We start from the raw sequence: 14152 nt of genomic DNA, 5'->3' as shown, positions 1-14152 counted from the left end.
ACGATGATGACCATTTCCTTAATGAAAAGAAAAGGAGGTCGCCTGCTGCTTTATCCTAGATTCAAGTCAGCTACAGCACATCCTTGAAATATCTGTTAGCAATGACTAAAGACAAATTTATTCAATAAATCGACAAGTTATCAAACTGGATATGGGAGGAAGTTCTTCTTCTTCTACTACTGCTTCAAAATGTGACAGTGGTTAACAGCATGTATTCTGATTGGTTAGATTTATCCAGGTCGGAAGCGAAACCTTGGGTCTGAGAAAAAATAAAAGCCTTTTTCATTGCTATGCGAAATTCTGTTGATGACGTGAATGCTTGCATTGACTGATTACAGGATTGAAAAATATGAATAACACATGGTGTGTAAAGGCCTTAACAGAAACCAATCGGCTGGTTTAATTTGTCAGACTTTGAGATTTTGAAGGTGTGTGTGTGTCGGGAAGCCTCCACGACAAATAGTGTATATTCACCAAGTATTCAGACCCCTGCTGCAGCCTTGTGCTAAGATTGAAAAATAATATTCATCCCACAAACATTGACATTCGAGAAAATGTATTTTAAAGGAAACACTGAAATATGACTCACAGAAGTATTCACACTCTATTCTGTGGCCCCGGCCAAACTGAGCAATCAGGGGAGAGAGGTCCTTGGTAACAGATGTGACCGGGAACCCGGCGGTCGCTCTGGCTGAGGTCCAGAGATCCTGTGGAGACATTTTTACAAAAGGACAAGTTTTGACAAACCAGACATGTTCAGAATTGAGGCAAAACAGTTCGGTCTTGGCTTCGTCAGACCAGAGAATCTCGTCCCTCCCAGTCACAGAGTCTATTTTTGTGCTTTCATGTGTGTTTCACTGAGGAGAAGCTTCTGTTTGGCCAAACTGCCTTAAACCCATTTTATGTTGCTTCCCGTTTACATCAACACGCACATACCCAGTGTATGTGAATGGTGAGGTCACATGGGTTTTCAGTTGTGTTAGGATGAACGGAATTATTGCCGAAATGGGGCTAAAATGCTTGTGAGATCATTTTAGTTTTAAAACGCCTTGTTTTAAAGAAATGTGTCAGTTTGTATGTAGCCTTGGATAAATTACAAGAACTTGTGTGAAGCTGACGATCATTTGATGTGGGTCGCTCGTGAATTCATGTTCCTTTATGAACCTACAGTGTTGGTTTCATATCGTACCACCTCTAAGACAAGGCTGCTATCACATTCTTCATCAAGCTCATCCTCCAAAGGCAGTTTTTCATACCCTATGTGTGCATATGTGCAGTGAGTGTGCACCCACACATGCATGCACTGACACTGGCCCTGGGGATAGGGCAAGCTGCTGGGGGACCTGCTGTAAATGTCAGGTCCTTTTCAAGCAGTCAGACTCTCCCACAGTGAACATTACAGCACAGCAGGGATCAAAATGACCTGCTCAGTTATTGTAAAGAACAGCAGGACGTAGAGGACATATTGTAGAACAGCGTTGAATAGGAAACACATCAGGTGATTGGCCCGACCACATACAGTTCAGGTTCTCTACCTAATCACAGCTGGGTTTAAAGACCTGCAATCGGGCAAAGCAGATGTGTTTTGCTGTCTATGAAATTAAAGCTGAAGGCTGCGTTTGTCTTGCTGTGTCTTTACGGAGCCCAGTGGCTGTTTTGAAACATGCGTGAGCCTCGCTTAGCTTTTTTACAGCAGCGTTAATTAGAAAGCTGTTGAAATAGTGCAGTGGGAATCTCAATGAAACAAAGTAAAACACGGTGGAACAGCGTGATGGGATGAAGTGGAAGTAAGACTTCATTAAAACATGGAATGTAAAAGGAAATTGGGTGAGACAAACAGGAATATCATAAAGAGCGGCATGGTGTGCTCATCTGGTAAATTGTTTGGCTGTTTCGACGAGGAGCAGGGTCGTTTGGACGCCTACAAATATACTTTAAATGTCTCGTAATGTGCCAGTGCTGTGAGACACTGACTTTTAGCTCAAGCACAGAACAGCACAGCAATAAAAATCAGCAGCAGAATGGGACAGACGATAGAGTTAACCTCGTCTGAATGTCACCGAGTACTTTTCAATGTCAGCGTCTGCACAGTCTAGTACCAACTACAGCAACTATCATGTAGTTCAATAAGGCAGCAGCGGAGAGCCAATGGCAGGAGGCGTAATGTCTCAGGGTTGTCTGTCAGTCTGTCTGTCCAGATAACCGAAACCGATTCGAATTTGGTGGTCAAATGTCCCTCTGACCGTACAAAACACGTTTTTTGGAACATGTTCAGGACATTTCTTCAACTTAAGAACAAACGTTCACTTGGACTCAAAGAGGAATTATTAGATTTTGGTCAAAGGTTAAGCTGACCTCATATTATTGTATATCAGGAACACAAATTGAAACTGCATTGGTTGGTAGAGGCATACAACAACAGGGCGGTAATTCAAGATTCCTTCAATTTCCTTTACTTAGGGGATACATGTTCCTTTAGTCTACGGCTTTCATGTCAATTCAAACACATTAAGAGAAAATAAACCAAGCAAACCATGAAACAGAGGTTTAAGCAGATCTAAAAGAAGAAGCAGGGCTTTGGTTGACAATTACAACTTTGATTAAACCCTCACATGCTTTCATTCAAATAGTTTAATCCTGTTTTATTCTTTCTCTACTGCCCTGTATTGTGTGTTTGTAAAAAAAAAAAACTTAAAACCTTGTTTCCTCACTGCTTCTGCAGTTGCATTAGATGTAATTTTTATTAAATCCTTTCAAATTCCCCGACACATAAACTGTTTTATGAGTCTCCACGAACAATAATGTAAATCACAACTTGACTGGTTGGTGGAGGCATTAAACCATGAGGAGGTCATTCTAGTTTTCAACTGGTATTAATATTAGATTATTGCTAAGTAAGTTTGAAGTCATGACATATTTTGGCCATAACGTGACACTGATCATTTTTGTAATATTTAAACTCTCTCTCTCTCTCTCTCTCTCTCTCTCTCTCTGTTTCTCTCTCTCTCTCTCTCTCTCTCTCTCTCTCTCTCTCTCTCTCTCTCTCTCTCTCTCTCTCTCTCTCGCTCTCTCTGTTTCTCTCTCTCTCTCTCTCTGTTTCCCTCTCAGCCATTACGACTCGCTCTGCGATGATATTTAAGGGCGAGCGAGTTGACCTTCTGTGTGGGCTGCTCTCGCACGGCCTTCACTGATAGGGAACATGCCTGCTCGCTGTGCTCGTGTGTGGGCGGGTGGGTGGAACAAGAAGAAAATGTACATATTAGAACACCTCAAACATTGAGGTGTTTATTTTCAATTTTTATGGAAATGATGACATAAATGCGTGTTTTCAGTAAACGACCACATGACCTGCTGAAAATATCAAAGATGCTTTCACGAGTTGATGCATTACAATCGTGCAACGTTCTTTTGTCTTCATCCCTGAATGGAACACACAGAACACATTAGCCAGCAGTGAATAAAAGCACAGAATATGGGCAACGTTAGCTGACAACACAGAGTAGAATCATAATTATGATGATATGATAATTATTTTTCCCACATTCACTTTGTTTATCCACTCCAGCCCAGAATTTTATTCACTGCATTTTTACAAACTTTAACCTTCTGAAGATCTCAGATATTGTTGTTTTCATAATCCTCTTCAATCATTGATTTAAACTGAAAAAACAATAGTTGGAGCGTTCATTCTTCTTGCAGCAGAAATACAAGACAAGACGGCAGTGATGACGTCATTTCATTATGTTATGTGCAGTGCAAAACGTGTTGATAACAGAGGAGCAGAGAAAAATCTCAAATCTAAAAAATTTACATAGTTTTCTTTATTACGCTTCAATGACTAACATTTGGCTCAGCTTGTAAATATTTTAGAAATATGAGGCATGTGAAGATCCTCCAAGGAATGACGCCACACTAAGCACAAATACAAATGTAGAGCATCATCATGACAGGCAGGGTGGGAGGAGATGGAATAGACACAATATCATATTCTTAATCTAATAATCTTCTCTGTGTTGCCCCTGTGAGTTCTCCACAGTCATAAATCACCAGTTTGAGCCTGATGAATAATGTGGAGGCACGTGTTTGTGAGATTTGATCACTTGTGTTAATTGTGTCCCTAACACTGCCACATGAATCTGCAGATCCAGGGTTTCATTCACAAAAAAACAATAATTTCACAGTGCAGAGCGTAAATCGCTGCCGTCAAAAATCTGCAAATATCTAAAAACATTTCTTTGGCGAGTCAATGAAACGATTAGAAAATATGAACAGTCAACAATGTGTAATGAGAACAGCACTGTGTTGTGACAGAAACATAGATTTACTGGTTTACGATGAGGCGAGACACTAGATAAATGTCTTTCTGAAGAGAGGCGGTCTGTGACTAATATGGGAGGTGGTCTGCAGGGTGTGACAGTCTCTCAGAGAGAAGAGAGAGGAGATGGTATTATAGCCCTAAAGGAGGCGGTTGTGCTGTCAGGTGCAACAGAGGATGACACTGCACAGTTAACTGCACAAATACCCTGAGGTAGCTGAAGTGAGAAGTTTCACAACAACCACTCTAATACATAAGATGCTTTGACAAAAATATGGCGATACAAATCTTTGTAAAAAAATTGAAGGGGGGGTCTGGAGAGCGTCTATCTCCCACCAAGGCTGACGCTCAATATTGCAATGTTAAAGAAAGTTGAAAAGAGTTCCTGGATCCGGCCCTTGAATTGAATCCAATCATAAAGTGAATGGGTTGTTCCATGTCCCATAATTTCGCGTAATCCTGCTAGAAAAATGGCAGTGAAACTCCTCGGTGAAGGTAAAAAGTTCTTAAAAGATTAAGAGTTCTTCAGATATCCGAGCCACATACAGACAGACTGAGATTTCTGGAATCAGTAGATAAGATAAATTCATTTTGATTAACACTGTGTAATATTCACACGCGTCCAAATTAATTCAGATTAAAGGAATTTGATATCAGGTCAAATTAGTGTGTTTTTTTTGTTTCCTTGTGACAAATGATGAGACTTGTCCCTCTGGTCTTTTGTTTCTACCCAAGCGAAAAGTCGTAATACAAGAAAACTTGATTTAACTTAACAACTCACACGAGCCACATAAGATCCGATCTGTTTGCTCGTGTGTTTCCTGCGTGTAGAGTCAGGAGAAAATCACTGTGGATAGAGCAGTTTTGTCGGATGTGCGTCATGTACCGGCGATTACAACGTGTCTCCGGTGGCACTTAGCAGTAAAAGCTTGATGCATGGTGTTTAGCCTGAGCCTCACGGGTTGTTTTCTTGCTGTGGGTGTTGATTTCTTTCTGTTTAGTTGCTCATTCTTCATTCCCTCCACCTCCTCTGTGTTCCTGTTCGATCAGGAGCTGTTGTGTTCTCCGGGTTTGACAGTCACCGGATCCTACGAGGCTCCTCGTATCACCGGGGGGGGGGGGGCACATCTAGAAAAGAAAACAGCCTTGATGCAGGGCTCCGAACAGTCATCGACTTGTGTGTCACGGTGTAACAGTGGAATCCAGCAGGAAGGCACCGGGGCTAACAGAGAGGTAGCAGTGAGCAGTGGAGTTCATAACGCACCGTGACAGAGTGTGAGCATCTCTTGCTCTGCTATTGCATCTCTGTGTTTGCTCCCTCTCCTGTCTCCGTGCATCAGGAGCTGTCACCGAAGAGACAAACACAGCAGAGTGGACTCCGCTCTGCCTATAAATACAATGAGATTTATAACTCTGACATGCAGCAGTGTGTGTGTGTCTGTGTGTGTGTGGATCGGAGTTCTCTGTGGTGGGATACCATCTTTCTAAACTTGACAGGAGACAGACATCTTTTCATCTTTAAAATGGAAAAACACTTTAGAGACAAATGACCATGATTGGGGAAGTTTCCTGTCATAAATGCTCGTAAGGCTTCATCAATGTGACGTGGGGGGGGGGGGACATGCTGCTATCCCCCTACAATGGTATAAGGAACCCTTCAGTACATTTACAATACTTGCATCGGGTATGCGTGTTTTTTGCACTGTACAGTTAATTTTTTTGTCTTAACGTTGCTTAGTTGGATTTTCTTTATAGTTGGATTCTCTTATTTATGTAAAACTGTTGGTAGAGGAGCAACGGTCTTAATTTTTTGATTTTGATTTTTTGATTATTTTTTGATGAACATTTATCTATATTCAGGTTGTCATGGTGATTATTTGAATACTACATACATGAATACTTTAATAGTGTGATACTGAAAACAGTTATATACAGTTATCAACTCTCCTGACTAATAATGTGAAAAGTTCATTTGACTCAGCTGTTTACTTTAAAGTTGTATTAATCGATCAAATTTGATTTCACATTATTTTATGGTAAACAGATGCATTTTAAGTAGCTAGAAGATTTGGGTAATGGATTACTTGTTTTTCCACAAGATAACTGAAAACAATTGGCAGCATGTATAGGTTAAAAAAGTGTAGGGCCTCAAATTGAACCCTGAGGAACACCACAATTCAGTTTATAGCTCTCAGACAAGAGGCATTCAATAAGAATTTAATAGAGCTTGACCAATAAGGGTTTTTGGGGACAGATAGTAAATTTTGAAGTAAAACATTTCTGAAGTAATTATGAAATCCCCGTGCTAACCTTTGAGGGCTTTTTGTCAAGTATTCTTCAATATTTAGAGATGATAATTGATTAAATTATCCATTTAATCAAGTCATCAGTTGAATTTTTTTTTTAATTAATAAATGAAAATTGTTGGTTTAAGTTAAGAGACTTTTGTATTTTGAATGAACATTTTTACATGCAAGTGTTTGCACTCTCAGTTATTCTCTTTTGACTGATGTTTTGTCTTTCTCTCTCATTCTGCTTCTCTACAGGAGGTCCATGAAATTCTGAAAGAGTATGAACTGAAGTACTGCTTTGTGGACCGCAACAAGGGCACAGGTACAACCTACACTTAACCAGACATATATACGTGTAGTCCTATCCTTGTGAGGACCCTTGTTCATTGACATAATACATTCCCAAGACCTTAAAATCAATGAGTTGTCTCACCCAAAACCTTTATCCCAACCTAAACCTAATTCTACCCTCAACTGCAGAACCAGGTCTTGACTCTTAAACGACACTTTGAAGAAGTGAAGATCTTACAAAATGCCCTGTGGCCTCGGTCCTCACAAAGATGGATGTACAAGAGCACACACACACACATACACACCAATCCAGGTTTTTCTCAAATTAACCTGAAAACGAAATTGTTAATTTACCGCCATATTTTAGCTGTCGTCACATATTTGTATTTTATGTTGAATTAGTGCAGTAGTGATATCTACACTGTGGGTAGCAGGAAGTATGACTGGAACACTAATAAATGCACAAACTGGGTTAATTATGTAGAGTTCAGGCTGGAGGGGGGGTCACTCAATATAATTTTAATAATCACCACTATGTACCTAAAACTTTTAGCTATGTTTGGGCACATTTTGATAAAAGTAATTGCAATATAACTTTAATTTTAACACGCACACACACACACACACACACACACACACACACACACACACACACACACACACACACACACACACACACACACACACACACACACACACACACACACACACACACACCCTTGGCCCCAGAGTGTGTCCCTTTCCAGGGAAATCTCACATCGTGCCTATATTTAGTCCGTGCAGTCAGCCAAGCACCTGAAACGTAACGCTTTCAGAAAGTGGACGGGAGCTGTAAACAGCTGAGAAATCAAAGCACCAGCCTGTCCAAAAGGTTAATGCTGTTTTAAGAGCAAGCGGGAGCCTGATGAAACGCGGGCCCTCATCGGACCAGCCGCCGCCGTACTCCACTCTAATACTCTAATTAGGCCGCTGTGGTAGCGTGGGTGTTGAGCTCTGTTGTACAGAGGTGAGCGGCGTGGGATGAGAATCCTGGGTCATGAACATCAGAGGCTTTTTAAGACAAACTTTAATATTTCCATTGCAAATTCATAGGGATGAATTTGCAAAAGCACCACTCTACTTTCTCTGTCTTGCCGTTTCTCTCTCTCTCTCTATATATATATATATATTTAGAGGACGTGCACAAATATGGATGAAATAAACGCAGAGTTAACGGACAGAAGGCTCTGTGTGTTTCTGTATACAGTACATTGCTAACGTTGAGCATGAGTGAGCCTTAACTTAACTTTTGGAGAGAAGTGGAAACAATAGTGTTTTTGTGTCGTGTCTCATTTTACCTCAGCTCGAAATTGCAGACAATATCGAATGACCTCGGACACTAACGACGGTTAATCTGAGAACCATTAAACCATATTCACACCTGGATTTGCTCACTTTTATTGGCTCTAATGAAGCTGGCTGCTCTTTTAGTATTGCATGTGTGGTGGGAGATTCCTGACCGCTCCAGTTAGACGTAGAGCTTCTGTAGCTTTGCACATGGGTCGGTAGTGTGTGTGTGTGTGTGTGTGTGTGTGTGTGTGTGTGTGTGTGTGTGTGTGTGTGTGTGTGTGTGTGTGTGTGTGTGTGTGTGTGTGTGTGTGTGTGTGTGTGTGTGTGTGTGTGTGTGTGTGTGTGTGTGTGTGTGTGTGTGTGTGTGTGTGAGAGCATGCTAAATGATTGAATATTTTCCTGTATCCGGTAACCCCCCTGGCTTGTCACCTTCATTTACCCTCGGCTCCTGTGGTTTTAGATTTAGTGTGTTTGTGCTGATGTATACATACATGCGTCCTAACAGATGTACAGCTGCGTCCTCTGTGTGTTTTCACAGGGAAAGTAGTGTTGGGTGTTTGCGTGTGGTAAGTGTGTGTGTGACCCGACAGTTAGCTGGAACCTTCCTGCTATTGGATCAGTTTACATAGCAGCTGGATCATCTCACCCCGACCAAGTGTTTACAGTCTGAGTCACACTGGCCGTCCTCTCTCTCCCTCTGTCTCTTCCACCTTGAAGATTTTCTGTGTCTGTGACCATGCAACAGTTTAAAAGTTTGAAACGCAGCACTCTGGTAGTAATAATTGTAACTTGAAGTTATACAAGCGCCTTTCAAGAGACCCAAGGCCGTTTAAATGTGTCACATCTTGAGCTGTTTTTAAATGGAAGCTCGAAATTTGTTGAAAAGCTCAGGTTTGACTCTGGCTCAGACTTTCAACTGGTGTGACCTTTGCTTTTACTCAAACGGAGAAGATGCCAACATTGTATATAGAGATCAACTGAATGTGTGTGTTTGTCATAATTTTATTATACAGATTCAATGCATTGGATTTGGACAATTTCCAGTCTTCAGAAATGATTTAATATCAAGTTTCAGATCTCAAGAATCCATTCAAATCTTGTTAAACAGTAAAAAAAATGTGATTGGGGCTGAAACTAAAGTGAAGTTATAAGATCATATTGTCCTGCTCTATAATTTTAACAGGTGCTAAATTAATAGAACCATTCACAGGCGCAAATCTCACATCATTATGTCACTTTCATGTGTCAAAGTGGGATTCTCTAACTTTTCTCCGTGAGGTGCTCACTGCTGAGCTATTTCAGAGCTGCACTTCTGAATCACTCATTAAATCAGTATGTGCTTTACTGAGGCACCGTTTCCCTGCATTTAGAGTTTGCTGTTGGCTCGCTGCTCTTGACTCGCTGTCGTAGACGCACTTATGTTAATCACACATCTTTCATCAGCTTTTATTTTTCACTTCAACAAAGTCCCTGCTGTTAACACTGTTTATCACTGTTATCTCCCACAACCTGACACTAGAGGCTGAGAAATGGGAGCTTGAGTGTGAAGTTGATGATAAAGAGATGCTTAACAGCACTTAAAAATGTTTCATCCATAGACTATACATAAAGATGCACGACATGAAAGCTCCCCGAAAGTAAAGCCAAACCATCTTGATCGCCCCCCTTGTGGCTGGCTGGAGTATGGTTCCTAAACACTCCCTCCTCCATGTTAGAAGATAAGACACATGAGGGAAAGATGTAGCATGAGATGGACGGGTGGGTCAATGCGGCGTTAGCAGTCAAAGGCAAAGCTTTTGATTTACCAGTGGATCTACGTTCTGACCCTTGCTTTTGGTCATGAGCTCTAGGTAGTGACAAAAAAGAACGAGACCGCGATAACGAGCGTCCAAGTGATCCGTCTGACCTCAGTCTATAGGGTGAGGGGTGAGGACATCTGTGGACAACCCTGAGTAGAGACACAGCTTGCTCACGTCGAAAGGGGACAGTGGACGTGGTTTGGGCATCTAATCAGGATGCTTCCTAGGTGCTTTCTGTTGAAGGTTTACTGGACATGCCCAACCTGGAGGAGACCCAGGGGTTTACCCAGAACTTGCTGGAGGGTATATATTTAGATCACATCTGGTTTGCGAACGCTTTGTTATCCTTCAGGAAGAGCTGGGAAGCGTGTCAGGGATAGGGACGTCTGGGATAACCTACTTGGCTGGTTACCTTCAAGCCCCAAGCCCGGATAAGTGGAAGACAATGGATGGATTGATTGTTTCTGTCATTTAATGTAGTTCTTATCACACTGAACAGTATGTTCAAGTGTTCATGTTTGTTCAGTTTTAATTAATTATCTGACGCTATAAAAATTGCCATTGACAGCAGAACCTGACTCATGATTGGTCAATGGTGTATTGGCGGAACCTCAACACCACGATCACTACTGCACAGACGAGCACAAATGGCAGCACCCGTATCCGGGGCATCTTTCCTTAACTTAAGACGTTGTCCATCTTTGTACACAGTCTTTAAGAGTATTTTCTTTTCATATGAACCACTACTCAATAAGTATATATGTTCAGAAAAATAACAATATGCAGGACTAGACCAGACACTAACCTGGAGGTGCAGGCGAGTCACTGGATCAGCAGGTGGTGGCAGGAGTGGAGGTGATGGACTGAATTGAGCTTCATCAATCTCCCTTTACTTTGCTGCCGAGCTCTCAGCAGAGAGTCAGCTGGAATCAGCTTTAGCCTAAAGAGAGATCTGTTTATTCATCGTTGAGAATTTAGCTGGATTTTATGTCGTTTGTTCAACTTAAAAAAAAACAGGCGACATTCAGATCAGCGAGTTCACCCACATTTCCCCGCAAGGTTGAATCGGGGAAAAAATAACGTTTTAAATTTTTTATGATGTGGAAATATTTGGTCACAAATCATTCTGCAGGGCTGATCATCTTTCATCTGATTCAGTCTGGGCGCACTTGACGAATTCACTCTCCCCCCACATCAGGATTTAACAGATTATTTTGTTGATGGAGAAAGTATTGAGGCTTGTTGCACATTTTGTCATTGTGATGCATAACACAGCCGTTTTCAGTCAAATTAGCTTAAAATGTGAAATTGGTTTTATACATCTCTCGGCTGATGCTATCAGCCCCTGGGCTTTGTAATAAACGCACTATGAGAAATTAATCATATGAAGGAAATGGAAGTTCCCTTTGTGAACTCTGCTTTAATGATTTTCTCACGAAGGTGGTCCAACATGGGATGTTTTTTAAAAGTAATTTATGTAAAATCCAGTTTTAAAATCATAGTCTACTCTTTATAGAAATAGTCAGTGTGTGATTAATCGAGAAAACATTTTTGCTCAAAGAATATGTGAGCAGAAACTGTGGCTTGTATAAAATATGTCTCAGCTGGGAAATTTAAGGCAGAGACGATGTGTCCCCACATATACATGTAGGCTTTGAGCTGCACTCAGACCTCCAACACACAGACGCCGTTGTATAGACATTTGTGTTCACCCGGTCATCCACAGTCCACAGCCATTTTTCATTGTTATCTCCGAACATCACCTCTGGTATTTAAGTAAACCCACACGGGTCAGGCTCTGCTGACGAGGAGGTATAGATCCCAAATGACATCACTCCTCCAGGGAAAAGAAAATGGCTGCAAGGTTTTGTGTTTTGCACAGAGATAATTTTTTTTAATAATTGGTGTGAAATGCAGACATATTCCCTGAGTTGAGTGCATCACATATGCAGACACTCGAACACAGTCAGGCATGGCATGCACAGTTTTTGTCCAGTGCTCAGTTCGTCACTTGGGAGAGCGAGAGACTTTTATTCGTTCTTGCACGTGTTAGTTAATGTCCTTTCAGCGAAGAGAAACCGTTACAACATGGAGAGGACGGGACGTGTTTCATTTTCACACGTGTTTCATTTTCACTTCACGTATGTGTTCAAGTGACCCTGATGCATTTCGTCTGGTTACCCCCCCGCCCCCCCATTTTAAAGATGAATCTGGCTTTAATTACCTTCGCCGAGGAGCTTATGCCGTCATCCGCATGTTTGTTATTTAGCAGGATTACACAAAAACTACTGGACGGATTTAACTTGGTCAAAGGATATGAAATGTGTCAGGATATGACTCTTTACATTTTGGTGCAGATCTGGGGGCGAATCCTGGAAATATTCCTTTGCCAAGACAAAAATTCATGGATGTTGCTGGAAAAAATCAGGCACATTATATATATATGGGTCGGATATTTATAAATCTCTGCAATTTAGTTCAGCTTGAATGAATTTAAGAGGAATGTTGGGCCTTGGTGGTGGTTGGCATTTGTTTGTTTATTACCAGGATTATTGCAAAAAACAGAAAGCCGATTTCCATAAAACTTTGTGGAGGGGAAGTTGGTGACCGATGGAAGAACGCATTAACATTTTTAGTGGATCCAAATAAACAGGCAGATTCAGGGTTTTTTGTTTTTCACTTTCTTTACCATGGCAGGACAGGGCGTTCAGCTTGGCAGATGTACGTGGTCTCCGAGTGCAATACTAGTTCTATAATTGTAATGACAAAAGAAGTGCGGAGGCGAAAAGATGAACACTGTCAAGATATTCTACGTCTACATACAAACAGATGACAGAGATTTCTGGAATTATAACATATATACATATATATGCTGTAACTGCAGTTAAATCCAACGATGATGAGGTGGAGTTTTGTTTACTCGTCTCTCGAAACGTTCACGTGTAGCAGCTCAAGTGCAATTAAATGACTTCAGCGCTAGTCCTTTAACTTGAGGTGTATGTCACTGGCTTTATAGGAAACAAGTGTTAATTACATTAGGAGAATTCTTTCTGGAAGAACAGTCTGACCCCTCTGTTTCTTTATAGAGCACAGTTTTTCCCTGCGTTTGCTCTAATTGAATCAACTGGGTGTAGCAGAAGAGATTACAATGATAAACTGTTGTCCTCTGGCTGTCTTATCGCTCTCTGAGGTGTGTTTCTCTGGTTAGTGGAACCTCCTCTGGCTCGTCCTCTGCCCTAATTGAAATGTACTGCCCGGCACAGCTCTGGCATACGTCTGCGCCTCATGACCATATCGGTTCGCAGAGCCCAGCCTCCGCCGATGGACTTATTAGGTCATGCAGATGGGAGTGTTTGTGTGTCTGTCTGTCAGTATGTCCCGCAGTGTATCGGTTCTAATGTGTGTGTTGAAGCGCGTCCCGCTGTGTGCGTGTGTGTGTGACTGTCTCCATTTGAGGCTTTGCTTCGGGCTGTTGCTTCAGCTCCTCTGCTAATGATGATTTTTCCTTAAACACCAACCCTCACTACACAAAACTCACTGGCAGAGGATCCTCTGCCTCCCTTGTCCTACCTGCCCTCTGTTTTTTCTTAAACCCAAAAGGTTTGTTTTGCCAAGTTATTCCCCCAAAAGGTATTTAATCCTCTCAACCTTCTCTGATCTCGTCTTACTGCCTCCAGCATCTCTCTCTCTCCCTCCTTCTCTCACTTCTTTCCTTCCTGGCGTCCTTTCCTCACCATTAGCGAATGCAGGCACCTTACCAGCAGCTTGTTAGCTGTCCCATGACTTGCATTCAAAAAGTTAAATCTTCCATCATTATCAGTCTCCGCGCTCACATTAGTATCTGGCGAAGCTGCCAGCTCTGGATAAAATCTCATTATGAGAGCTGATTAGCAGTTGCCTTTCAGCTCTTTTTTTTGAGGGCTTCACATCCAGAATGTTTCAGTTCACCTGTTGTCAGAAAACTTTCGAAAAATGGAGTGTGATTGTCAAACTCTTTCGGTTTTCTTTCCTCCAGTGGGTTGTATAGTTTTTTGTCTTTTTTGTTAAAAAGCCCAAAGTGAGCTCCTCTCACAAAAAGCACTGCTCCTGAAGCTCCTGAAGCTCCTGAAGCTCCTGAAGCTCCTGAA

At 41.6% G+C, this 14152-nt stretch overlaps 1 protein-coding gene across 5 annotated transcripts in view; it reads left to right on the top strand.

Annotated features, from left to right (window-relative positions):
- The window catches only part of raver2 (ribonucleoprotein, PTB-binding 2), a 69662-nt gene that overhangs the window by 7952 nt on the left and 47558 nt on the right, over positions 1-14152 (top strand). For all 5 annotated transcript variants that reach the window (XM_034583982.1, XM_034583980.1, XM_034583978.1 and 2 more), the window contains one exon: positions 6862-6928. In XM_034583982.1, the coding sequence (XP_034439873.1) occupies positions 6862-6928 (67 nt within the window). The remainder of the gene's footprint in view (positions 1-6861; positions 6929-14152) is intronic.

Source organism: Hippoglossus hippoglossus, chromosome 4, assembly GCF_009819705.1.
Source record: "Hippoglossus hippoglossus isolate fHipHip1 chromosome 4, fHipHip1.pri, whole genome shotgun sequence".
Taxonomy (NCBI): Eukaryota; Metazoa; Chordata; class Actinopteri; order Pleuronectiformes; family Pleuronectidae; genus Hippoglossus; species Hippoglossus hippoglossus.
This window is presented reverse-complemented; position numbering and strand designations above follow the sequence as displayed.